Source organism: Cydia fagiglandana, chromosome Z, assembly GCF_963556715.1.
Source record: "Cydia fagiglandana chromosome Z, ilCydFagi1.1, whole genome shotgun sequence".
NCBI classification, from domain to species: Eukaryota; Metazoa; Arthropoda; class Insecta; order Lepidoptera; family Tortricidae; genus Cydia; species Cydia fagiglandana.
In genome coordinates, this window is record NC_085959.1 from 17,352,946 (window position 1) to 17,380,846 (window position 27,901).

The following is a 27,901-nucleotide window of genomic DNA, read 5'->3' on the forward strand; positions in this document are numbered from 1 at the left end:
TATGTATTTTGCATTGGATTAATTACAAAATTCGAAATTTATAGGTAGGTATAGGTAGGTACATTATTTTCATTATTTATTATTTTAAAAATACTTTCATTGAATTTTATATCTGAACACCAACTGAACACGCACTATAACGCCTTGACAATAGAGGCGTGTTCAGATATTTTTGAGCACCTTTCTTAGCCGCTCCTATATATCTGGGCTATAACCGCGAAAATGGAAGTTCGCAAATTGCGGGGATTTTTCTCTGTCACTCTAATTACGCCTTCATTAGAGTAAAAGAGAAAGATCCCCGCAATTTGCGAATTTCGAGTTTCGCGGTAGCCGCTCTGATGGCGACTGCCTTGTCAGTTCACTATGCAGGTGTAATATGTGTACAGAAAATAATGACTGGCAAGGTTGCAAAGTTAAGTGTTAAAGAATGAACATTATTTTGATTAAGTAACTGTCAAGTTGTCTTCGAGCTGGCTTGAAAATATGGATAAATTGTGTAAACACGATAATTGTGTTCGGTCGAATTAAGTGATGAGATGAGTTTTTTAAGCAGTGTCTTGACTAGGTCTGGCGGTGCCATATTTCGGAATGTATTATGTTACGGTGATATTATAAAAACAATAAGCGTTCTATCTCCCGAAAACTTTGTCAGCAAAGACAGCTTTGACAAGTCAAATCACCCAGAGATATGCAAAAGCAAATATTGTACAAAGCATCCAACATCAGTGCTTACGCTATGGACTCAAGTGCGTTTTGCGAACGGCCAATGTCCAAAACCCCCGTTCCACCGTGATCTTGAATATCCCAACTTTGATTACTACAGAAAAAGTCGCTACGCGGATCCTAGAAAGACTTCATGGGGTTCCGGAGATGGTAAACCGGGGGGTACGTATGTTATTGGGTTTTTTGGTTTATTATTTTGCGCTTACGGCGTGAAATCACATGCGTTACATTACATTCACTTTATGGGGGCCGCAGCTGATGTCCTTGCGATGGCTTCAATGGAAATAGATATATCGAAAATTGCTCCAGGGGTGTGCATGGCGTTTAAGTGGCGAGGCAAACCAGTTTTTGTTAAGAACCGAACTCCCGCCGAAATTGATCTGGAGAATGCAACTCCTCTTTCTGCGTTGAGAGACCCGGAGCCTACAGATAAGCGCGCCCAAAAGCAGGAATGGCTAATTGTGATAGGCATATGTACTCATTTGGGCTGCGTGCCGATCCCCAACTCTGGAGACTACGCCGGAGGCTTTTACTGTCCCTGTCATGGCAGTCATTACGACAACGCTGGAAGAACTCGGAAGGGACCGGCGCCGACTAATTTGGAAGTACCGCCTTATAAATTTCTCTCAGATACGCTTATTCTAGTTGGATGACGTCTTTATAGGACTTGTTACGGTTATTTTTTATATGTAGTGTGCATTACTTATTAAATGTTTTTTTCGTACTTAAAACTTTTACTTAATAGCCGGGTTCACGTTCACACAGAGCGAAGAGCATACGCGCGCCACCTTGGGCGATGCACGTCTACACTTGCCGTTTTGTGCGCGAGGAAATATGCTATGCTCGTTGCTCGATCTGTGTGGACCCGGCTAATTACGCGTTAAATTATGGTTTTTGGTTTAGTACTTATTTGCCTAATAGCTTCTTGAAGTTATTTGGTTGATAGAGTAAGATTACCTAACTCTTTAGCAAATTTTCATCAGTCTCGCTGATTTTCGTCAGTCTCACTGGTAGAGAATGCCAAGGGGCATTAAGTCCGCCATTTGTACTTTTTTATGTGCAATAAAGTTTAAATAAAATACCTAATAATTAAATAAAAGACTAAATTACACAAATGCGCATCTACAGGTCAATTATAACTTACTTACATCCCGAGGGTATTATGTTTTCTTTCTTATTATTGCAGTAAGTCATGAACCTCGGAGAAACACTTTTTTATTAGGTAGGTAAGTTGGTAACCTATAATATTAATATTTTTTAGGGTTCCGTACCTCAAAAGGAAAAAAACGGAACCCTTATAGGATCACTCGTGCGTCTGTCTGTCCGTCTGTCACAGCCAATTTGCTCCAAAACTACTGGACCAATTAAGTTGAAATTTGGTACACATATGTAAGTCTATGACCCAACGATAAAATTAAAAAACCGGGCAAGTGCGAGTCGGACTAGCGCACAAAGGGTTCCGTACCATAATGCAAAAAAAAACAAAAAAAAGCAAAAAATAACGGTCACCCATCCAAGTACTGACCACTCCCGACGTTACTTAACTTTGGTCAAAAATCACGTTTGTTGTATGGGAGCCCTATTTAAATCTTTATTTTATTCTGTTTTTACTATTTGTTGTTATAGCGGCAACAGAAATACATCATCTGTGAAAATTTCAACTGTCTAGCTATCACGGTTCGTGAGATACAGCCTGGTGACAGACGGACGGACGGACGGACGGACGGACGGACGGACAGCGAAGTCTTAGTAATAGGGTCCCGTTTTACCCTTTGGGTACGGAACCCTAAAAACAAAGTTTTGCAAACTATATCGTGTTACATATCAAACGAAAGAGCTCATCGTGAGAATCTCTTAATAATATTTTTTTTATAAATTTGCGATAAATAATTTAGAAGTTATTCAAGAAAATAGACAAATAATGACCATTCCCCCCCCTCTATCTCCGAAACTACTGGGTCTAAAATTCAGAAAAAAATACACAAAACAGTCCTTTACCTAAATATGACAGGAAAACCTATTAGAAATCTAGAGTCAAGCGTGAGTCGGATTTATGAACAAAAATGCGGGTAGGTTTTTTGAGGGACACAGCCGCAATAGTTTAAGTGAAACGTGATGTAGACAGCTATTACGAAGGCTCTAGGCCGATATCCGCATAAGGCTGAAGGCCCGAAGCGTCCCGAAGAGGCGTGCCTTTAGCTTCAAGCGTGAAGCTGAAGACAAAAAATGCGACTAGGCTGTATCTGGCACACAGCCGCAATGGTACTTGTAGTACTGATGATTAGGTTACTGTTGTTACGTGTTTTAAAAAGCACTATACAGGATGGCCAAACAATAAATTAAGTGTATTCCGGTTGCCAACGTGTAACCCCGAAATCGCGAAGAAAAATTTGGCTGTTTCATACATTTTGGCTAATTCTTTTTCTATAGGAGGATACATTTTTTTTTCGCGATTTCGGATTTTTTTTCGGAAAAGTTGCTCAGTATAGTCCCAAAACCTCCCTGGGTACGGGAATGCACTTATTTTTTGGCGGCCACCCTGTAGGATTATCTCTCTTCGGCCTTCGCTTTTAAAACACTTGCGGAAGTTGTAGGAAGCGCGACCCGTCGCACGCTCCGAGTATTTAGCTCTACGCGGAGTTCGGTCTTCAGTCTTCGCATTTGGACACTGTATTGTTCGGCATTTAATCTTCCTATCTAAGCTACTTTCCATAGTTGCAGAGATATAAGCCACCACGCCAGAAAACTTCATGTTACATCCGGTTTCTGATTGACCCATTCGGGTTTTTCAAGCCGTTTCACTCACATCACGTTTCACGTACAAAAAAAAAATTATTGAAAATTGTGCGATGTACGGAACCCTTGAAACGCGAGTCCGACTCGCACTTGACCAGTTTTATAATAACTTTTCACTGCTATCTAATTTATTTAGGTAGGAATAAGAGTTCCTACAGTCGACGTCAAACATAATTAAACCTCGAAAGACCCAACGTCCATTACAATCTACCTACAGTCAAGTGTAATAATACTAATAATATGGGCGCACACATCATATTCAAAAATATGTCCCATAGCTCCTATGTCAGCGAATTAAAAACTATGGGACATATTATTGAGTAAGGTAATTAGTTAATTATAGTATGCACCCATATTTTACTTGACTGTACTCCATTACAATTTACAATCTAATTAGGACGATCTGGACGATTCATAAACCAAATGAAGTAGCATTTCTTTTAGTTCATTGCTATTTTCGACAAACTAAATTTATCGTAATGTATTACAAAACAAAGTTCAAATTAAAAATAGTACCTATATACCTACCTAAAATGTATGCCTTACGAGGATAACGTATATTTATATATGTATAATGTATTATACACTTTTGGCCTGTATAAGTCTTATAATATTATAATCCTAACGATATAGGCTTACCAGACAATAAATTTTACCCAACCATTTCAATCATTTGTGCCAAGCTAATTTTTGCACAGGTGATCATCGTCGAGCAGCCATTCATGGACATCACCATGCCATTTTAGCATTTTAGCCAAATTAGCTTGGCACAAATGATAGAATTGTTTATTTTTAATTAATGTGTTCGCCTCAGTATGGCGGGCTGTAAGTCACACCGGAGAAGTATGGCATTACGCTACCGTCTACTTCTTTTTTATGGACTATCGAAAAATACGAGGATTTTTGTGGAACAAATCGTTCGACACTCGTATTTTATCCGACACGTTCGACTAACGACCACGCGATTGGGCCGCCGGTACCAGCGCTATGACCATCATTTTATTTCGTTCATTACGTACTTAGACCCCTGACGAACCGCCATACTGGTACAAATGACCCAGTAAAATGTGTCACTATCTCCCGGTCTATCAGAATAACTTCCTACTTGGTACGAAAGTTATATAGTCAAAGTCAAAGTCAAAATATATACTTTATTCATGTAGGCCTAGGAACAAGCACTTACGAATAGTTAGATATTATCTTAATCTAATTATCAGAGCAATTTATTGATGTTAATAATTATTCCATAATATCATTGGATTGGATTGGATACAGATCAAATTTAACACTAAGAATTTCACAAAAGGATCATCAAACATTAAAAAATTGTATAAAAAATACTAGTCTAGAATTTCTAGAATAAAATCTAAAAGTCAAAAAGAAAACATAACAAAAGAAGTAGTTAGATTTTAGGACATCTAATATTTATCTTGTATTAGTATCTTATTATAATGACTACATATATATATATATATATATATATATACAGGGTGATTCATGAGACGTGAGCAGGACTAATCCTGCACACTCAGTAACTGATAATTGATCGATCACCGTCGTATTTAGGTAAAACAACCACACTTTTTCCTATTTTTCAACTTTTTGGTGAGGGCAAATTTAACTCTCTACAATCATGGTCACCCTACAAGACCTAATTAATAAACATAAAACCTCTTTTACGAAGAAAATAAAATGTCAAACCTGAGTGAGATACGAATTTTAAAAAGTAACCAGACCGTGATGACAGTGATGACATTCAATTTGACACAGAATATCGGAAGTTTAGTATTCTAATGTTATGGTGACCATCCATGTCGTAAATAAATTAATAACTTTTTTTTTCAACACGACTAGAAAATTAACGTTATACTCACTAATACTGATAGGAAACAGTTGCTTATAATTTACGAAATGCGCAGTGTTAGTCCTGCTCACGTCTCCTGAATCACCCTGTATATATATATATATACTACAACGTCTACAACACGTGTTATGTTATAAATCTGTGGCCTATTTTATAAAGCTACAAGTTACAATTTACAAGCGGAAGTCTCTTTCTAACCCTATGTGTTAGAACGAGACTTCCGCTTGTAAATTGTAACTTGTAGCTTTATAAAATAGGCCACTGGTGTCCTTGAGCAATTAGTAAGGATTCAAAGTGATATTTAAAAATATGTCTAATATGATAATCATAACCCTCCTTTTGCGGTGCCGTAGTCGGGTAAAAATATGATAAAAATCAGTAAACTCTAGGATAACATGTAAATATCTGAACGTACCCTAATGTAATGTCTTTCTGTGATTTCTGTCTCAGTTGTAGCCGCGTATCGCGGTGTTTGTGTACTGTATAGACTTTCTGTCACTTAGCATTTATATTATTTTATTTGTATTTGGTTCGGAAATACTAAGTAGTATACACATAAGATAAGACGGTTTAAGTGTTTCCAAATACTTAAGTAGAATCATATAACCTGCTCATTTTTAGGCTAAGTGGTGCCGACTTTATAACAGCCAGAGTATTATTGTGTAATGCTGTTTATAGAAACCCGGGTTACTCAATTTATATCAGTATTTTAAACGTACTCTGGGCATTGAAATTCCATCAATGCTCTTTAAAGATATCCATGTTCAGATATAGTCTTAAAAGGATGGGTAAAATAAATAATTCTTTCCTTTGGGGGATTATATTTGCTTCTGCGACGTGGAGTGTTTCTTTGTATTTGTATTGGTTGCTGAACATGAGCGGTAAGTATACAGTCTATTCATTATTAAATTAACTATGTAAATTATTTTAAAAAATCTGCAGGTTATACACATAGATATTACTGCCTAGCCCAGCCGAAAACCATACGAGCATTTTTACTTGTGCTATTTGACTAATGTAGTAAGGTTTCCTAAGCAGGCAGTACCTATAATGTTTTACCACAAATTCTGTCACTAAAATTTAAACTGCTGTCACATATAACATTTTGTATGAGATAACTCATAATTAAGTTTATATGTTGTAAAAGTTAGGGACTGATGCAAAAGCCTTGGTGAATAAATTAATACTGACGGTGGCATAGCGTGGACAAGTCAAATCTGCAAGGGCCTTTCTTTCAATGTGCATTCCCAAGATAATAAAAGGGGTTGGCTTCTATGGGGCCCCTTTAAGTGCAAGGCCATAGGCAAGGGCCTACTTCACCCACGCCTAGCTATGCCACGGAATACTGAATAGTTAAACTAAAAGTTAAACTATCAGTAATCTATAAGATTTCCATGTGGTTTAGATTGCTTTCAAAATTACATACAATTTATACACATACATACATTATATAATACCTCAAATTAGTATAAGTATGGTAAGTAGTTTTCAATGAATCTAATTTCATAGTCAAGCAGGACTCTTTACCAAGCTTGAAAGAATAAACATGTCTTAAATAGTACTAATAGATAATGCAACTGTCTTGCATGGGATTATGACATCTTTCTGATATATTAATGAATACACATATGTGTCGCTTAACTTCAAACTCGGGTAAATCCATTGGACCCTCTCAGCAAATATCTACCCTATTACGTTTTCTTAACACCAAAATCGCATAATCTGACAGATGGATTTACCCGAGTTTGAAGTTAAGCGACTCATATGTTGCTGTAAACATGTAAAAATGCCAAAGATGTGAGGTTATAGTAATCCCATGGTCTTTCTGGGTAATAAACCAACATATTCAATTTTGAGTGATTATGATTATGTCCTTGATCAGGCTGAGTGAGGTATGTCTCCCACATAGGGCTTCGCTAAACACTCCCTCGCAAAATCGAGTCTGCGACCCCTCTGCTCTTTGGGAGACATGAATAATGGTTGATTTTGCTTACATTGAATATTCTCTGATATAAAATTAACCGCATGGTGTAGCTATCACATAATATTACATAGACTTGTGCTATTCTTGAGAATATTCTCTGTTTTGTAAAGGCATTCTGGCTTGAGAATACTTTTCATAGTAAACAGAAAACATTCCCAAGTACATCACAATTCTACCTGTAGAACAATAGAATATATGATTTAAATTTTAGGTGAAACAGTTATGATCAATGGAGAGAAGAAAATACATTACCGTTTAGTGAATACCGAGGAGAAGAACCGAATAAAAAATAATGACAAATCTATTGCTGCCCTAGAAGGCAAAGATTTACTGTATGACACCCCTGGTGTTAAAAATCAGTATTCAGGAAACATGTGGAAGTACCAAAAAAATCCATCTGAATATCAGAGAAAAATGATGCTGAAGGAAAAATATGCCAAACAAATGGGACTCAAACTGTCAGCCAAGCCAGATAAAAGTCTAGGTAACCTATTGTGTATACATATAGTAGGAGCCGAATATGGGTATATTTTTCATACAAACTACCCGGTATTGAATTTCGGTATCTCAGTTGTTTATGTATATTTTTGCCTTGAATTTAGCTAATCTGATCAATCATTATCCTTACCTAAATACTATTCTAGAATAGCAAAAAAATATTGTGAATGCTATGTGATATTTTGATTTTTATTTATACCGGTAACGGTCCCTGGCCGTTTTTGCTTCTTTTTATCCTCCAATACAGTAATTTCTCACTGGTGTGTTCCAGACAGTCAATTTGGATTGATACGTAATGCTGAAGACGTTAGAACACGTGACAAGGGGTACAATTTGCATGCTTTTAACACGCTTATATCACAACGAATAGGAAATCACAGGGGTGTACCCGATACAAGAAATAAATTGTAAGTATTGCTTCATATTCCAATAATCCTCATTATTCATTAGCTTGATCCATACACTAAGAGACGACACCAGTGTTTTATAATTATTATAATATTATTTTATATAAAACTTACCTATGATATCCATTGTTGCCTATTTATATGTCATCTAATATAAGTCTGTGCTGAAATGTTGTTATTACTTACCTTTTCTCATTCATTTAGATGTCGTATACGGAAGTACAGTAATAAACTACCAAAAGCATCCATAATTATATGTTTCTACAATGAACACTTTGAAACCCTCATGCGTTCCGTGCATTCAATATTAGACAGAACAGATCAGAAACATTTGAAAGAAATAATCTTAGTTGATGATTATAGTGACATAGAGGGTCTACATGATGATATACAGAAAGCTGTTCATGATCTCAACAACAAAATGCGAAGGGACGAAGAAATGCTTGAAACGAATAACATAGATGTCGAGAATGTTGTAGATTATATAATTGATGATCCTAATGGCGAGAAGAAGACCACTGACAGGAATCCTAAACATGGTTTTACCATAAGACTTCTACGAACTAGTAGGAGGGAAGGGCTCATACGCGCGAGGCTGCACGGGGCCGACAATAGCATTGGTGACGTAAGTACACTACGATCTCATTGTGTACGACTCTTGATGTCGTACAAAGGAGATCATGAAACCTTTTGTGTAACTTTCATTACATATGTGATCTTGAATGAATGATCATGACTCCAACTGGATGGTATAATTTAGTCAAAACAAAATAAAACATTCCAGCCATCGAGAAGTCTGAGAACATTAATCAGATTCCCACTAATTGAGAATCTCTTTTCGAGTTGAATAGCTTAAAGTGACTAGGTTAACATTTACATACTCGTAATGGCTGCAACTTTGCACCAAAAATGTTTATTGCCGAAATATGAACGGTAAATATTTATTTACGCAGCTGTGCGTGTTTATCCAAGGTTTGTATTGAAACAGTTGTCTGTATATGGCACAGGTGTGCAATCAAAGAACCGACTGAACTCTGAAGGATTCTTTAAAGTATGTGTGTTCGTGCATAGGTCCTGGTGTTCCTGGACTCTCATATAGAGGTTAACACAGAGTGGCTCCCGCCGCTGCTAGCGCGGCTGTCCGAAGGGGTGGACGGGACCACCGTGCTGCACTCGACCCGAGCGGTCGCGCCCGTCATCGACGTCATCAACGCCGACACCTTCGAGTATTCGGCCAGCCCGCTGGTGCGAGGAGGCTTCAACTGGGGTCTACATTTTAAATGGGACAACTTGCCTAAAGGAACATTGAAAAGTATGTTGTTTTCGTACGTAAAATTTTACTTCAATTGCCTAATTTGACAATTACTTGCGTAACTATGTAAGTTTGCTATGGATGTAAGTAAATCAGGTATGCATTCATCAGGTTCTTCCATTCATCCTTTCTAAAGTAATAAAGATATCATGGAATCAAGTTGTTCTTAATTCAATTTAATACCGGTTAGTCAAATTGCCTGGGTACTTGAATTTTATCTTTATTCTGAAAGGTTTTACAAAGAATAATCTTTGTAAAATTACTCAGAATAAAGATAAAATTAAAGTCTATGTGCTGAATAACAAGGAATGACCATTATTAAATTTTCTTGATTATTGTTAGAAACTCATAGTTAGACATACGGTTTCTCTTAATCTCATCTGACTAACTATTTTAAGTAAGGGCTTTGTGTGATAATTTTAAGCTGACGAAGATTTTGTGCAACCCATCAAGTCTCCGACCATGGCTGGCGGATTGTTTGCGATATATCGGCAGTACTTCAACTACATCGGCAAATATGACTCCGGCATGAATGTATGGGGAGGTGAAAACCTAGAGATTTCATTTAGGGTAAGTAATAATGGTAAAATTAGAAAGTAACGGTTAACTCTTGTAGGAGCATTCCATGAAATTGTCTACCGTTTGTCCCGTACAAACGCGGATTTTCTGAAGATTTGCAGGTACAAGAGTTTCCTTTTCTATTGCAAATGGTCAAAAATATGTACAGAAATAATAAAAGCGTGCTTTAAATCCCGGAAAAAAATCGCAACAAAATAAATTGCGTTTGTACGGGACAGCCCATGGAATGCTCCTGTATTGGTAGTTTCTATAGCGCTTCATGATTCGGGAGCATCGAGCAGAAATCTTAAGGGGCTTTGAGTTGAGTGCAGTCCTCTAAAGATGCATTCGAAACATTATTTATTTTCAATGGTTAAATAGTACGATTAGCGGACGGCTGGCTCTGTTTAACTATGATGAAAAGTGGATTTTTGAAATTGGAAGGAAATACAGTTGAATTTCATTTGCTTTGAAATCGATTGAACCAGTAGAAATAAAACTCTGTTCCATTTGAAAATGGTTTAAATTATATTGAAGTACATAATTATTACTGCGGGTGGGACCGTGGGCCTTACGAGGCTAGGATACATGTGCTACAGAATATAAGTAAATGATAGAGCAATTCCTACCGCAGGGAGTTAACGACACCCAAATCGTTCGTATATTGAATAATAGTATCACGCATTGCTACGATGCGCCATGCGCGAACATGTTTGTTATTTTTATTTGTTCTTGTAGTCTACTGATACCACTTACCACCAATGCGCAATGAATATTTTGAAAATAGGTTCTCAATAATGTAATGCCCAATTACCGGGCAAAAATCGGTTCATATTCAGAATCACGGCAAGTTGGTTAGATAACATTCATGTTTGAATTGTGCAAGAGAGTTAAATAATAGCCGCATTACCATAACATTTTCCCTAAATGCGACATAGAAAAGTCAGTGAGCTGGCTCCGACAGTTTTACGCTTAGAACGGTCTTATGAATAAGTTTTTGGCAAAAATTTCATTTTTGGTACAAGCTTTTATCGCTGACTGTACTTGTCTTACGACAAACAACTAATACTCATCGAGACAATTCTAAAAATCCCTAACACAATTAGGTTGCGTTGTTTCATCACAGAGTTCCTATGGCCACCTCCTGTCTCCATCATCAGATCAGCTCGATGGTACCATAATATTGCATTGTCATCCGATTTATACATGCATGCAAAATGTCAGCTCAATCGGAAACCGGGAAGTGGATCAAATTGCAAGATTTGATTACAGACAGACAGACAGACAACAGACAGGTGAAGCTAAATAAAAGCTTGTAAAATGTGAGCGCCTCGTTTCAGATATGGATGTGTGGCGGGAGCCTGGAGCTGGTGCCGTGCAGCCGCGTGGGGCACGTGTTCCGCAAGCGGCGCCCGTACGGGCTCGGCGAGAAGGAGGACTACATGCTGCACAACTCCATGCGGATGGCCTACGTGTGGATGGACGACTACATTGTACGTACTTTGATCATGCCATCTCTTGACGTGAATTGAAAACTAGAACAGACAGTGTTAACTTGGCGCTGACGTAGTTCTGCATATTCTGAAATACTCTGATGTTCCATATCCTGGTAAATATCCTGTTGCTCTTGTAAACTGTGTAGGTAGGAAGATGTGTGTAGTAATAATATATATACTATTTATTTATGTATTTATTTAATTATATTTATTTAGTTTATAGTATTTAATATTTTACAATTACAATAGGTATAGCTTTTTACTTCTCTAGATATAGGTTAACAGAAAGAGATCCCTCTTAGCGATAAGTTCTCCTTTTTAATACACATTTATGTTTTATCTGATGTAAGCAATATTCCTTTCTTTTCTTATAATAAAGTGTTTTCTTACTGTCGACATTTTTAAACAATCACACGTAACCGAAATATTTTACGCTCGTCGACCTCTTGAACCTAGTCATAATTGTATAATTTCTATAAATGATTGCAGAAGAAAGTGATACATCAGAACCCGTCGGCGGCGCACGTTTCCGTGGGTGATATTTCCGAGCGCAAGGCGCTGCGGGACCGACTGCAGTGCAAGTCGTTCAAGTGGTACCTCGACAACGTGTACCCCGAGCTGGAGCTGGGCGACGACTCGGCCGCCAAGCGGAGGATGGCGGCGCTCAACGACCCCGGCAAGAACAAGTTCCAGCCGTGGCATTCCAGGTCAGTGCCCGACTGCAGTGCAAGTCGTTCAAGTGGTACCTCGACAACGTGTACCCCGAGCGGGAGCTGGGCGACGACTCGGCCGCCAAGCGGAGGATGGCGGCGCTCAACGACCCCGGCAAGAACAAGTTCCAGCCGTGGCATTCCAGGTCAGTGCCCGACTGCAGTGCAAGTCGTTCAAGTGGTACCTCGACAACGTGTACCCCGAGCGGGAGCTGGGCGACGACTCGGCCGCCAAGCGGAGGATGGCGGCGCTCAACGACCCCGGCAAGAACAAGTTCCAGCCGTGGCATTCCAGGTCAGTGCCCGACTGCAGTGCAAGTCGTTCAAGTGGTACCTCGACAACGTGTACCCCGAGCTGGAGCTGGGCGACGACTCGGCCGCCAAGCGGAGGATGGCGGCGCTCAACGACCCCGGCAAGAACAAGTTCCAGCCGTGGCATTCCAGGTCAGTGCCCGACTGCAGTGCAAGTCGTTCAAGTGGTACCTCGACAACGTGTACCCCGAGCTGGAGCTGGGCGACGACTCGGCCGCCAAGCGGAGGATGGCGGCGCTCAACGACCCCGGCAAGAACAAGTTCCAGCCGTGGCATTCCAGGTCAGTGCCCGACTGCAGTGCAAGTCGTTCAAGTGGTACCTCGACAACGTGTACCCCGAGCTGGAGCTGGGCGACGACTCGGCGGCCAAGCGGAGGATGGCGGCGCTCAACGACCCCGGCAAGAACAAGTTCCAGCCGTGGCATTCCAGGTCAGTGCCGTACGACTGCAGTTCAATAGTATACTATTGCATTAATGCTATACAGACAGCGGCAATAGTTACTTGCGAGGTGTCCAAAAAATCTTGACGCGGCTTTATTGTTCAGAGAAGTGGAAAAATCATTTATTTACAAACAAGATATATACAGTGGTATTACTAAAAGAAATAAATAACAAGGTTCAATCTAAAATAGGCCCTTGAAGCATTGTACCAAGCATGCTGGCGGCATTTCCTCGCTGTATCGCAATGCTGATACGTTGTGCGAGGTAGCCGCCAGCTCTTCGGTCACCAGTTAAGAGAATAAGAGCGCGTGAAGGTAATTTTGAACACCTCGCCCGCTTTACAACTTTTGCTGCTGACTGTATAAAGAATGACTAGCTTTTTTTTTACAGGCAGCGCAATTACACTGACTCGTTCCAATTACGTCTGAAAAACACTTCGCTGTGCATACAAAGCGCTAAGGACATCAAGAGCAAGGGCAGCGGCTTGATCCTCGCCAGCTGCATACGGACGCTTAACCAGGTGAGAGACGCACTTTCTCTAAGGCCCACTGCACCATCACACTAACCTGGGGTTAACCGGTTAAACCTGGATTACCATGGTTACCAGTACAATTTGACACTGGGGTAACGGTTTAACCGGTTAACCCTGGGTTAGTGGGATGGTGCAAGTGGCCCTAAAAGGCCGAACGCTGTGACGATATACCACGCGTTTGTGATGGCTGAGGGCATTTTTAGTAAAACTACGGGCGTTATTATGGTTGAGTATGGTTTGATAGAAAGTTTGACCGTTTGTCACTAGTTGTGTTATGCTCGGTTAAAGTTACATGCGATAATAAAGTAGGAATTCGACGAGCGCTTTACGAACTGTACTATGAAGTGGTATGGCTGTATAAAATACTTTTTCTCAAACATGCAATGAAATATTGATGTTATGTTCCTTATAATAGGCTGCGAAGTATGACGTTTCAGGTGCGGCTAGGACAAAAGGTATTTAATGGAATTTCATACAAATCTTGCAGGCCTAGGCCGGCAAAGTCCTCTTTTTTAATTTTCATTTCACAGATATTTGTGACACAGCATCGTGGCATTCATCCATAAAAAAAAACTAGAGGCAGTATTGGCTTTATGGTTCGTAATGACACTGCCACTACGCCTATAAAAAAAAAACAAAAAACAATGTTTGCTATAATTTGCAGTTTTATTTGTATAAAATCAACATGAACTTAATAAATAAACATTATTAACCAAATTTTATAATTTTAAATTATAAATTTAACTACACAAATAAAAACATTTAAAATATTTCATCTAAACGTTAGCGCTAAAAAGGTCTACTCAAACACGCGTATTTTTTTTTTATTGTTATGGAGGTAAAGTTGAAAAATTTTCATTCTGTTTTATTGGATTTATGGTGCGTTGTTGATTTTTAGTGTTCCGTACAAAACTTTGTTCACGGAACACTTATGGGATCACTTCGGTCTTGCAAATCAGTTAAATACGTTTTTCTCAGAGACCGTTTGCAATAGATACCTAAAATTTGGAACAGTTATAGCAATTACCACCACTCATATTGTATATAAGTCAAAACTGCTTATTTCTTATTAAAGGGGGAAATTTAGGGGGTTGAGAGGGGTAGGCTGAAACTTTTTTCATTTGTAAGAATCGTGTGGGGTACCATTAGAAAGCTTGCAAAAAATTGAGTCGATGGACTGATTTTGACTTCATTTTAGACTGCAATAGTTTCGTCAAAAAATGCATTTAAAGTTGCAAGTTTTCATACAAAAATTCTCACCTCTGTCCTGGCGATTTTCGCGAAAACTATAGCTAACAGGCAGCTGACCAGTCAATATCCAACTAAAACAAGCATGGAGACGGCGGGAAAATTATCAGGTTAACTCTATCTTTATTAGTTTTTAAACTGCAGCCTGATCTTTGGTTACTTAGTGCTAGCTAACTGATGCTTACACTGGTCATTTATATTAGGCAGTAGTTTTAACGAGAAACATCCTTAGTTAAAACTTTGGCATTGAAATTTATGACTTATGTCATTGACACAAAGTTTAATTCTGCTTGCTTATTTATGTGGGATATTTAAATTTATCTGAATAGCCTACTATAAGTATGAGAGAGATCTACAAAATACGACCTTATTATATTGCAAATAAGTTTAAATTTCGAACGGGCTTTCCAACCAATGGACTAATTATCTCAAAAATCTGAAAAATTCAAATTAAGAATTCCGTTCTTCACTGTCGTTGTTTTTTTTATCACATTAGGACACATAGAGTTAGTAAGGCGTATAGAGATAATAAAGTCATTTAATATTTATTAACAGCTATGGCCTCATCTTATTAGATTTTATAGATTTTATTGAGTGTCTGATTCGTCGAAACAATATATATACACAATATTCCTTTTCATTAAGTACCATTACATTTATGTATTAATTGTATAATTATAATATGTATTAATTATATTTAGTACTTATCAGTGGAGGCGCGTCAAACATATCCAAAGACAAGCTGGGGTTAATTTAGCTTACATATTTCCTTTACAACTCTGCTCAAACGTCCAAAAACAGGGAAGCCGGTGGGAATCGGCTTTTATGGACGCGCCGCCACTGGTACTTATGTATATTTTTGAACGGATCGGTGGGCGAGCAACCGTTTGTATGATTCAGGGCTATAACCACGAAAATAGAAGTTCGCAAATTGCGGGCATTTTTCTCTGTCACTCTAATTACGCCTTCATTGGAGTAAAAGAGAAAGATCCCCGCAAATTGCGAATATCGATTTCGCGGTAGCCCCTCAGTCCTGTTACGAGAAAATAATTATGGAAGACATTAATAGTATATGACAGTTAAATATCACAGTTTTTGGAAACAAAGGTGAAATTGACGAAATATTTAAAGTAAGCCGGACCCGGGTATGTCCTTAAACTACGTCCAAGACCACCGGTGGACGGGCAGCAGCGTCCCTCAAATTCGGTTTACTCGACTGCGATCGCCAACCCGCCTGCCAAGCGTGGCGATTATGGCATACACCCCCCAAAAGGGGGAGGCCTATGTTCAGCAGTGGACGTCTTATGGCTGAGATGATGATGATGAGATGATAAACGCTACCGTGAGCGTGAACGTAATTTACTTTCTATGCATCTCGCTCGTACTGACATATTAGTGCGAAAGAGATATACCTATAGGAAGTAAATTACGTTCACGATATCGTTTATGTCAATGCCAAACTGATGGTAGCCGTACGGAACACTAAATGCCTCGAGCTATCTCGGGCTTGGCCAAATTATTTTACTTTAATATGATTTCCGACGAAATAATGAAATTAATTGTAATCGTAGGTGTTGGAATTGGCAGCGTAAGCAGAATTGATTTTAAATAACTTGCTGCCTCTGCCGCCAAGTCAAAGACGAAGTATGTATATGGTTGCTTATGGCAATTTTATTATTTGAGAAACTAAGAAAAATGGCTTACAGTTTATTAGAAACAGTTTTGTGGCATATTTTAAATGAATGTAACTACAAATTCGTCAACACTGTGGAAATTATACTTATTTACTCCATGCATAAAGCAACGATGTATGTGAAACATGATATCAATATGAAAGACTATGTAAACTTATGTGACGAAAACGACAGTCAGACGGATACAAGGCGAAAAAATCAAAGATACATGAAAATATACGGGTAGTAAAAATACACGACTCGTCTAAAACATACGCGTGATAATGATATAGGTACGTGTTGGTTATATTTTGGGTGTAGTTTACTTTTAGTTTTTTCTATAAATAAAACTTGGGTTTCGTGGATTTTTTATTTTATTTATTTCATTGCATGTTTGAGAAAAGCACTATACATACCTCGGCGGGAAATGGGGTTGCCCGCGCTCAGACCTATCCGGCCTCGCTTCGCTCGGCCGTCTATATGTCTTCGGCCGGCAACCCCTTTTGTCCCGGCCTCTGTAGTAATGTACTAATTTACGAAAGTGCGGAAAGTAAGAAATTCGCAATGGGTGATAAATTAAAACACGACCGAAGGGAGTTGCGAATTACCTATTCGCACGTATATTGTGCGTTTTACTGTACATATGGCTCTTAAAATTTTCGACATAGGCACAGAGAGTGTACTGTTATATGTATTTACAGATGTGGTTCGAAACGAGTCGCAATGAGCTGGTGCTGGGGCGGACTCTGTGCCTGGACGCGACGGGGAACGTGGCGCCCACGCTGGGCAAGTGCCATGAGCTCGGCGGCGCGCAGGCGTGGAAACACAAGGCTTCGGTGAGCACACCTGATAAGATTCAGGGTTGGTTGCACCAAACTGTTCGTATCGTTAAAGAGTTCGCAAAATTTTTATGTATGGAAAGTTACATAGTAAAGCGCCGGGGCGCGCCGGCTGACGTTGATCAGTCTGTCAAATGTGGTTGGTGCAATTGGCCCTAAGGCCCAGTTGCACTAACCACATTTAACAGACTGATTAACGTCAAACAGCAGTGAAGTATGAAAATTCTCTTACAAATAAATTTAGCGAATGCTTTAACGGTGGCAGACGGTTTGGTGCAACTGACCGTAAGTATTAACCAGCCTTGGGTTTCTCGTACATGTCAATATCAATGCTACATCGTGTAACAAGGGGGCAAGTGAAATATGGCAAACGAGAGGCTATAGATTCACAACAGACTGGAGTAAATAAAAGATTCGAGATTGCAATATTCTTACCCCTTGAGTTATAAACAGTGTTTTTAATCACAATTGGGATGGATAAAATTAAAATTTAAGCGAAATTATTCTTAAGTAGGTACTGTGACATTTCAGACATAATATTTTTATTTTTAAAGTATTCTATGTCGTATTCCAGTATTTAGTTTTGACGATGTGAGTTCCTTTCATCACAGTCCGCTCAGCTTTCTTGCGTTAGATTTAGATTGCATGAAATTGCAATATAAATTATTTTACACTAAAGGTTGAACACGCCAAAACTGGGGCACACAAAATGTAGTACAAAATTATAATAAAAGTGAAAAAGTATATTATGTTTTACACATTTAATAGCATATTTAACGCTGTTTAAAATAACATTCCATATTTTAGATTTGGTCTACACAGTAAGCCATTTTTCTAACTTTCCTACGTACACGGCTCATAAGACTTTGCACCATGTTAATAGAACACTGTCTTGACGCCCATGTCCACATCTTTTGTAGTTCAGGGACCGATTTTACTCCGCCGCCTTTCTTTTTTAAAATTCCCTTCATAATACTCCAGTACTCTTCAACGGGCCGCAGTTCCGGACTATTTGGGGGGTTGCACACTTTTGGTACCACCACGATCCCATTTGCAGCATACCATTCCATCACTGGTTTTGAGTAGTGGCAACTGGCTAAATCTGGCCAAAACAAAGGTGGTGAGTCATGCTTTCTTATGAAAGGTAGCAAACGTTTCTGCAAACACTCTTTTCTATAAATATCGCCGTTTATTGTCCCGGTAGTAATAAACGGCCGACTTCTTTTCCCACAGCTACATATTGCTTGCCAAAGCAGGTACTTTTTTGGAAATTTCGAACGTTTTTTTAATTTACACTCTTCAGGGGCGTCTACTCTACTTAGGCTGGTATAGAACTCTTGCCCAGGAATTTGTTTAAAGTCACCTTTTATGTATGTTTCGTCGTCCATGACGACGCATGCAAATTTGGTTATAAAATTCTCATAAAGTTTTCGAGACCGTTTCTTCGCGGATGAGTTCTGTTTCGAGTCTCGATCTGGTGCTGCCTGGGCCTTATAACTCCTTAGGCCAGCCCTACGTTTCACTTTTTGAACATAGGACTGAGACATTTTAACTTTTTTAGCAACATCGCGAGACGAAATCTTAGGATTTGAGGCAAACATGTTCACCACCTTCTCGTCCTTTTTTTTATTCTTGACACCCTGCAAGCCTCCACTTCCTGGCTTCCGATCTATTGTTAGGTGCTTACGGAACTTTTTTAATACGCGACAAACCGTAGATTGAGGACATTTCAGTCGTTTCGCGATATCTCTGTAGCTCAGTAATGAATTTTCTACGTATTCGTGCAAAATTCGCTCGCGTTGTTGATGTTGTTTGCTCGACATTTTGACAACGAATAAACATAATTTAAAAAAACTTGATAACATTATAGGCCAGTGTCTTGTGACCAAGTAGGTGCCATAAAAGTTTGTATATCTCTATTATTTGCATAGCAATAGTCGATTGTACATGCCCCAGTTTTGGCGTGTTCAACCTTTAATCTATACGAATTTATATTATACCTATGAACGTCAAGTAGGAAAATAACTTAATTGCTAATTTTCATCAGCGCAATGATTGTCTATTATGGATGTTGGTTCTAGATAAAATGAATAAACATTTTGTTTAAAGAACACCAGAAATTTATGTAGTATTCTTATTACAGGCAGGTAGTCCAGTTTACAATGAGGCGGCAGGTATGTGTCTCGGAGTCGAACGCGCTTACAGATCGGAGCCTGTCCTCATGGTCATATGTGACAACCAGCCGACGAATCAATGGGACTTCATCAGATCTTAAATTGGCTATGATCTATTGAAAATTATTAAGTGAAGGGTACACGGAAAGAACATGGCTTGGCATTCATTTCGGAGAAAAATATTTTTCTCAAACATGCAATGAAATATTGATGTTATGTTCCTTATAATAGGCTGCGAAGTATGACGTTTCAGGTGCGGCTAGGACAAAAGGTATTTAATGGAATTTCATACAAATCTTGCAGGCCTAGGCCGGCAAAGTCCTCTTTTTTAATTTTCATTTCACAGATATTTGTGACACAGCATCGTGGCATTCATCCATAAAAAAAAACTAGAGGCAGTATTGGCTTTATGGTTCGTAATGACACTGCCACTACGCCTATAAAAAAAAAAACAAAAAACAATGTTTGCTATAATTTGCAGTTTTATTTGTATAAAATCAACATGAACTTAATAAATAATACATTATTAACCAAATTTTATAATTTTAAATTATAAATTTAACGACACAAATAAAAACATATAAATACTTCATCTAAACGTTAGCGGTAAAAAGGTCTACTCAAACATGCGTAGTTATTTTTTTTAAATTGTTATGGAGGTAAAGTTGAAAAATTTTCAATCTGTTTTATTGGATTTATGGTGCTGGTGCGTTGTTGATTTTTTTACTTTAATATGAGTTCCGACAAAATAATGAAATTAATTGTAATCGTAGGTGTTGGAATTGGCAGCGTAAGCAGAATTGATTTTAAATAACTTGCTGCCTCTGACGCCAAGTTAAAGACGAAGTATGTATATGGTTGCTTATGGCAATTTTATTATTTGTTAAACTAAGAAAAATGGCTTACAGTTTATTAGAAACAGTTTTGTGGCATATTTTCAATGAATGTAACTACAAATTCGTCAACACTGTGGAAATTATACTTATTTACTCCATGCATAAAGCAACGATGTATGTGAAACATGATATCAATATGAAAGACTATGTAAACTTATGTGACGAAAACGACAGTCAGACGGATACAAGGCGAAAAAAATCAAAGATACATGAAAATATACGGGTAGTAAAAATACACGACTCGTCTAAAACATACGCGTGATAATGATATAGGTACGTGTTGGTTATATTTTGGATGTAGTTTACTTTTAGTTTTTTCTATAAATAAAACTTGGGTTTCGTGGATTTTTTATTTTATTTATTTCATTGCATGTTTGAGAAAAGCACTATACATACCTCGGCGGGAAATGGGGTTGCCCGCGCTCAGACCTATCCGGCCTCGCTTCGCTCGGCCGTCTATATGTCTTCGGCCGGCAACCCCTTTTGTCCCGGCCTCTGTAGTAATGTACTATTAATCGCAAAATACAAAGCTCAAAATCTTATGTAATCTACATTGTGTAATATAATGTATTATAATATTTTACTTCATTGTATAATATATATTTTTTACTTAAAAACAAGACTATTTACGGAAAAGACTTAGGTACAGTCGACGTCAAAAATATATTTGCACTTTTGTACCTTACTCCTTTGTAATAAGGCGATGAATGTACACATATATTTGACGTCGACTGGACGTCGACTTACATTATTCGATTCCAACTTTAAAAACGCGATAGCTCAAAATGTTACTTAAATGACAAAATATGTTCATTCCGTTTACCCTTCAAGTAGTTTGTTATAACATATAACATGTCAATACATGTATATCAACGATATTATTGAGGACTAGTTCTAAGTATACTCGTTGGCTCACTTTCATGGGTCGATTGTACATTTCCGAAAACGCTTGTATTAGGGTAGATGTTTATATAAAAATATTTTTAATAATGAGGTATGACTATTATATAGTCTCATCTGTTGCATGAAAGACGGGCGTGAAGGGTCTATTACAAAAATCATGCGTTATTCGTCTTGTGTCAAGGAAAACAATTGTAATACTTCGCATAATCGCCTCTTGATATTAAGAATATTCCTTTTGGATGCTCAATCTATCAATTTTCGTCATGATTAGAGCCAGTTTTTCGTCAGAGGTACCGTTTTCGAGCTACAAGCAATAACTGAAAAAGAGCAATCAAATACTATTTCCAGCTTACTGGAAAATAATTGTTCGAAAAAATCTAATTTGATAAGCCTATCTATATGCACAGCGAAATCGTTACTAAAACTGATTGTTAATAGCGCGCAATAGGATACCCTGTTAAACTATTTTTAAAATGTGAGTGAATGCGATTATTTGATATTAATTAGCCCTCATATTTTTGTCGGAATCTATATCTGGCCTATTTAAAAACTAGCTTCCGAAAACTGTCTTCGCCAAGTTAGTGATGTAAAGCTTTTTTCCTTTTTGCCTTTTTTTTAATGAAATGATCTAAAACCAGAATCCTAATTATAAAATACACAATTAACTGTTCTTAAGAGCCAGGCAACAAATAAATTATTTATATTTAATACAATTTAATATACACTATTTGTTATTTTAAATTGGTATTCACTATAACTGCGTCAGCAGAATCAATAAGAATCTTAACACTGCTGCTAATAGCAGTATTGACGTACCTGTAATATATATATTTAAAATTAGTTTTCCTGGGTCGCGCTATGGATTTCGATGAAATTTACAAAATACATATAAGCTTCATTAGACATATATGGTTCGTAGTTTTGTAATATAAGATGAACAATCTTTCAGGTTGAGTTTCATTAATAAGAAAGTTTATTTTTCCAGGAATCTCGAATTTATTTACATATTTTATTGACATATATTCGTTATAATTAGAATACTTACTTTAAACACAGCTTTACTATTGAAATGCAGTTAATGTGTAAGTACAGAAATGTAACCTGTAGGTGTAACAGATTTTTTTGCGTAGCCGCGTAGCGTATTGTTTTTATATCTGTTTTTGCGCTGTGTATAAAATTGTTTAGTTATATTTTTAGTCAGATTTTGATATCACAAGATTTTATCTGTGTTGTATAGTAAGCAATAGGAGAAGAGAATAAGCAAAAGCAGCGTAGGAACTATATTTTGAGAGGAGACAATATTCTTATATTTATCGTAATAAATGAATAAGATGTATTTTAAGCTTTAAAAATCGCCGTTGACAGAAGCGATATATAAATTTGACATTTTCGACATCTCGTGACATTGTACGTATCATCACAGATGAAATAAAAGTACTACCGTACAGAAAGGACACTTCCTACAAACCCGAAGATTGACAGCGGTTCAGGGTCGAATCATGCTATCCCATTTTAATATATGGCACTATCCCTTTCGGTTATTTAGGGTTGTCAAAATTCAAGCGATTATCTTATCTGTGGTCGTGCACGCAAAAGGAAGTCGAGTGATGCCAACCCTAATAATTGCTCGGAGCAATGCTGAGACGGACGGAGCCGAGTTCGACCGAAGTCAGGAGTGTCTCCCCACTGGTATCACGAGCGCTAAGCTTTTCAAGTACGCAAAGGTGCTTACAGATGGGAAGCAGGTTATGAACGGACCGTCATTGAAAAAAAGTACTAATACATAGTACTGTGCACGAACGAGTGTGAATTGAAGCCCGAAACCGAAGGCGAGGGCATAATTAACACGAGTTCGTAATACCTGTACCGCCCGTGGCACACACACACAGTGTTTTTCATCACACTTGTGAGGAAGACAGGGAAATAAATAAAACTTCTGCCTAATTTCGTACGAACATTACATCCCTAGGTGGAAATTTTGGATTTACGGACCGCATCGACTACGTGAAATAACACCTTTTACGAGCAAGTATGATGAAATAGTACATTTCGATGCTAGTGCGGAAGGTATGTCATTACTTCACGAGTACCGAGATATCTTGCCACGAGCCGCAGGCGAGTGGCAAGACTCGGGACGAGTGAAGAATGACATTTCCGCACGTGTATCGAACGACGTTTTTTAATACAGTTGCGAAAAAATAAGAAAAACATTGTTAATTGTACACTAAACAAAAGTGGTAACAGTGACAGCTCGGTTAAACGTCGCCTTTAAGTATATTATATCTATGGGCGTTTGGCAGCTATTCCGTTCCATTCAGTCAACTTATTAAGAACGGAATTTTCAATATTGAATATTAAAAACTAAACGTGTTATAATGATGAAGAGCTAAATAATTAAATATGAAATATGTAATATTTTTCGTATTCTTACATTAACGGTAGGTTTTTATGCTGATTACGACGTTTAAAGGAAACTAATATTAACACTCATCAATAAGTAGTCGTGAATTGGAACAAGTATAAATTTAAAAAAATTGGAAAAGTAAAAAGCACTAGTTCGAGATAACCAACTTTCCGCACGCTAAACAGCTACGTAAAGTAGCACTTTTTGAGCAACTGTATTAAAAAATACCTTTTACAGTACATATGGTGCTATTTTCCTGCACTAGTGCTGGAATAAGCAATTTCCGTGCCTATTAGGAAAATTTAAACAACCATATGCATAGTAAAACGTAATACGATACCCGTGCGAACAGGTAATTCGCAACGAGTGGTGATGAAATCGACATGAAATTTTCCTACTTTCCGAACGTGTATCGTAAATAACTATTCTGATTTACACCGCCGGCATCGGGAGTCTGCCTTTGGCTGGAAAATGCATGATATTTAATGTATATAAAAGAAGCTCCGCAACAACTGCGGTGGCTAATATAAATCGTTTTTTTTTTTGTTAATCCTTGGTAATCATAGTTCAATGTCGTCACGGGATTGATATTTTTAGTTCCTAGTAATTAATTTCTTCTTCCCTTTGCTTATAGTTGTTTACGCTTTATCGCAGTATGCCGCATAGAGTTTAAGAGTGTTTAATATCTTATGGCAATAAGAACTTTGTAACTTATGAAACCGAAACCGTCCGAAGTTTTGTTTTTGAAGTACCTACTCATTTATTTTATCTTTTTTAAATAACACATATATTTTGTTTCTACATAAATCAATAACTAAATCACGGCTGTTAAAACAGACTTGGGTGCTCTAAAAAGTATGGGTTAGGGAATCAAATATTTTGTATGTATTTTTTATAACTTAATGAAGCCCCTCTCGTAATGATTTAGTTTACAATACCGGGTGTGGCCTGTAACACGAGCAAATAATTAAAACATAGACTGTACTCCTTAAACGATGACACTTTTGTTCAACGACTTTATTATGAAGTATTTAGAGTCCCTATTTTTCATACAAAATAAATATTATCTTCAATGGACGCCATCGTCACGCCATATCATTGTGATTGATGTTGCTTGTCACGCCTTAAACATAACAAAATTCGCAATACATTGCGTCTTAGAATAAACTTTAAAGTGTATTAAAAATCAAACCACAAGTTAATTTTAAAAATCGCTGAACAAATGTCGGTCAGTATGAGGAGTACAGCCCACAGTTAAATTTTTTGCTCATATTACAGGCCACACCCGGTATAGCGGCTAAAACACCCAGTTATCAGTCAATCATATGTAACATCTTATTTCAGATTAATTGCTCTGATTAGAAATTTGTAGATGATCAGATTAGTGTAGTTTTTGTACGCGATTTATTAAAGTAGGGTAATGTTTAGAGCTCTAGTTATTCATTCAAGCCTGGTGCCGTTAGTACAAGGAAGGAAGCCAACGATTCGTTCTGGATAAAGAATACGTAAAGATAACATTCTAGGTAATCTAGGTAATTTGTATGAAGGTAAAAATAATAAATATGTATCAGGTCGATGCGCGAGGATGAATTTTTGCGCTGTTGTTATTAGTAATTTTTGTAAAATTTACTCATCTGAATCTCGCTTGTTGTAAAAATGTACACTCCTAAAAATAATTTATTTTTATTTTACATTCCTAATAATGAATTTTATTGATTAAGTGTGGTAAGTTGCGAATGAGCTGTTTTAATATTCATCTATTACCGAAATGTTTAGCGGTAGTGAACTGTTTCACCGGTTATGCTGACTTAAAGTGTTAATTGTATAGCAGGTGTGCTAAGGTTGCCTTTATTACTCAATAATGACAAGAAAAGTGTCCGACTCTATAGAGCTTCTTAGCAATATTCATAGACAATGAGAGTTTCCGCGATCGAGTTTTCACTAGATGACAGCACCGTGGCGAGAGGTCTAGCTGTCATAATCCACCAATAATGTTTAACCAAGTTTTATTTTATTGGTGGATTTTGACAGCAGCTGTCAAAAAGACCTCTAGTCACGGTGCTGCCATCTAGGGAAAATCTCGATCGCGGAAACCCTCATTGTCACCTACCCGCAAGTTTGTAAGTGCGAGAGTAACGGATGTCTTATAACTTGTAACGCACTATAGGCAGCGATGTGTGGTAAATAAGCTACCAAAATAAGCTACTCACGTGTCAACGAAACGAATGTGTGAAATATATCTCACTTGACAATAATAGCTGTAACGATACCTACTGTTGTTATTTATGTTTGACTTGTGAATTGATAGTAAGTATATGCCTGTATCTACCTAAGTTCCTAACCGGCATTCCAATATATTAGTAGCAACGGAAACTTGGTTGCTGCGTAGGTACATTTTTTCTATTAAGTGTGAAAATACTAGAATAAAGATGTATTAAAATTAATTACCGTAAAATGAGGACAGTAACCGTCTTATTAACATTTTTAATATTTATTTGTCATAAAATACTTGAGCAACGTGTGGAGGCGTTAATTAATGATTTGATTGTGGTTTGATTAGAATTAGGTAAATTAACTGTTACGATATTGATAATACAAGTGAAAAGTGAAGGATTTTTACAAGCTTTTATTTAGTTTCACCCCGTTGTCTGTCTGTAATCAAATCTTGCAATTTGATCCACTTCCCGGTTTCCGATTGAGCTGACATTTTGCATGCATGTATAAATCGGATGACAATGCAATATTATTGTACCATCGAGCTGATCTGATGATGGAGACAGGAGGTGGCCATAGGAACTCTGTGATGAAACAACGCAACCTAATTGTGTTAGGGATTTTTAGAATTGTCTCGATGAGTATTAGTTGTCTGTCGTAAGAAAAGTACAGTCAGCTTGTACCAAAAATGATTTTTTTGCTATAAAACTAATTTTACCCTTTAATCCGACCACAGATTATTTTCTTACCTTAGAACCTTCTTATTTTTGGAAGTCCTATCCTATAAATACACCTACCATTACCAGCCAATTACTATAACGTATCGATTGACACCTCATTAATCAAAATCGTGTCAGTAGCTTCGACGATGTTATGAAATATACGTTATAAGGATAAATTTATACATTTATACTGACATACATATATTACATAGGTTACTCAACTCATTTTACGCTATGATAATTCGAATAAAAGGGCTGATTTAAACGGCGCGCGAACTCGCATGCGAGTTTAGTTACATTGCGGACTGTTGGTTACGCCCAATTCAAACGACCGTTCAAAACCCGCAATGGTATGAACCTCGCATGCGAGTTCTCGCATCGTCTAAATCAGCCCTAGTCTGTTTGTATCTATGTACAATTTTACTCGATTAGTGCAATATAGATATTGTCAATTATTGTTGACATGTTTTGCAGCTAACATGTTTAGCATATATTATGCTTTATATTTATACGGCGTAGGGCCTGTAACACGGGCGACACGTTTTCATTCATTCTTAGATAGTAATGTGGCGTGCCTACCATGTACCTATGCTGTGGTTTGTCCTGTTACAGACCCTACCCTTTGATGTGAATCGTTCCGCTTCAATTTCGCACAAGGTTATTTTTTTTGGGGGAAGCCGTAGAAAGAGATCAGGCGGATCAGGCGAGAGATATAGAGATTATTCGATTATGTAAGAAAAGGATAGAGCTTAATATACTGAATGGTGCGATTGTATTTATATGAATACGGCCTATTTGCTAAACACTGTGATATCCTTCGAAAATGAAGCAAAACGATTCATATTTTAAGGAATAAAGATTCTGTCACTGTTGTAATCATAGCTAGTCGTCAGACTTGCTATCGCACTGGCATTGATGCATACTAAATAAAAGTATTTTTGAGATGTTTATTTTTTGATTGATAAGATTGCTATAAAACGAGTAGTTGATTGAGAATGATGTACAAGAAATGAATGATAAATGTGATTATCAAAGGAATACATGTGTTGTTGCACATCAACATATAGGATGTCCATCATATACGTAAACTGTTAGGTCATCAACTACATATGTACCTTAATTAACAGAAATAAAGCAATTGACTCGAAATGTGTATAACCATTATATATGTATAACCTTTCGTATATGTGTCAGG

At 37.6% G+C, this 27,901-nt stretch overlaps 2 protein-coding genes and 1 long non-coding RNA gene across 3 annotated transcripts; all 3 read left to right on the forward strand.

Moving 5' to 3' along the window:
- The first annotated feature begins 455 nt into the window (after positions 1-455).
- Positions 456-1,460, forward strand: LOC134678165 (ubiquinol-cytochrome c reductase iron-sulfur subunit-like). Its single transcript, XM_063536619.1, has one exon. It carries the CDS (start codon positions 537-539, stop codon positions 1,374-1,376), a length of 840 nt encoding a protein of 279 aa, XP_063392689.1. The 5' UTR covers positions 456-536; the 3' UTR covers positions 1,377-1,460.
- Positions 1,461-5,853: 4,393 nt separating this feature from the next.
- LOC134678223 (polypeptide N-acetylgalactosaminyltransferase 35A) lies at positions 5,854-20,805 on the forward strand. The gene is made up of 11 exons (XM_063536694.1): positions 5,854-6,264; positions 7,579-7,851; positions 8,137-8,272; positions 8,477-8,897; positions 9,344-9,584; positions 10,009-10,154; positions 11,483-11,635; positions 12,128-12,345; positions 13,492-13,621; positions 17,256-17,390; positions 19,537-20,805. Exons 1-11 carry the CDS (start codon positions 6,144-6,146, stop codon positions 19,666-19,668), a joined length of 2,106 nt encoding a protein of 701 aa, XP_063392764.1. The 5' UTR covers positions 5,854-6,143; the 3' UTR covers positions 19,669-20,805.
- A 200-nt stretch (positions 20,806-21,005) lies between these two features.
- Positions 21,006-27,650, forward strand: LOC134678594 (uncharacterized). Its single transcript, XR_010100209.1, has 2 exons — positions 21,006-24,711; positions 25,065-27,650. It is a non-coding gene; the product is annotated as an uncharacterized LOC134678594 (long non-coding RNA).
- The last annotated feature ends 251 nt before the right edge of the window (positions 27,651-27,901 follow it).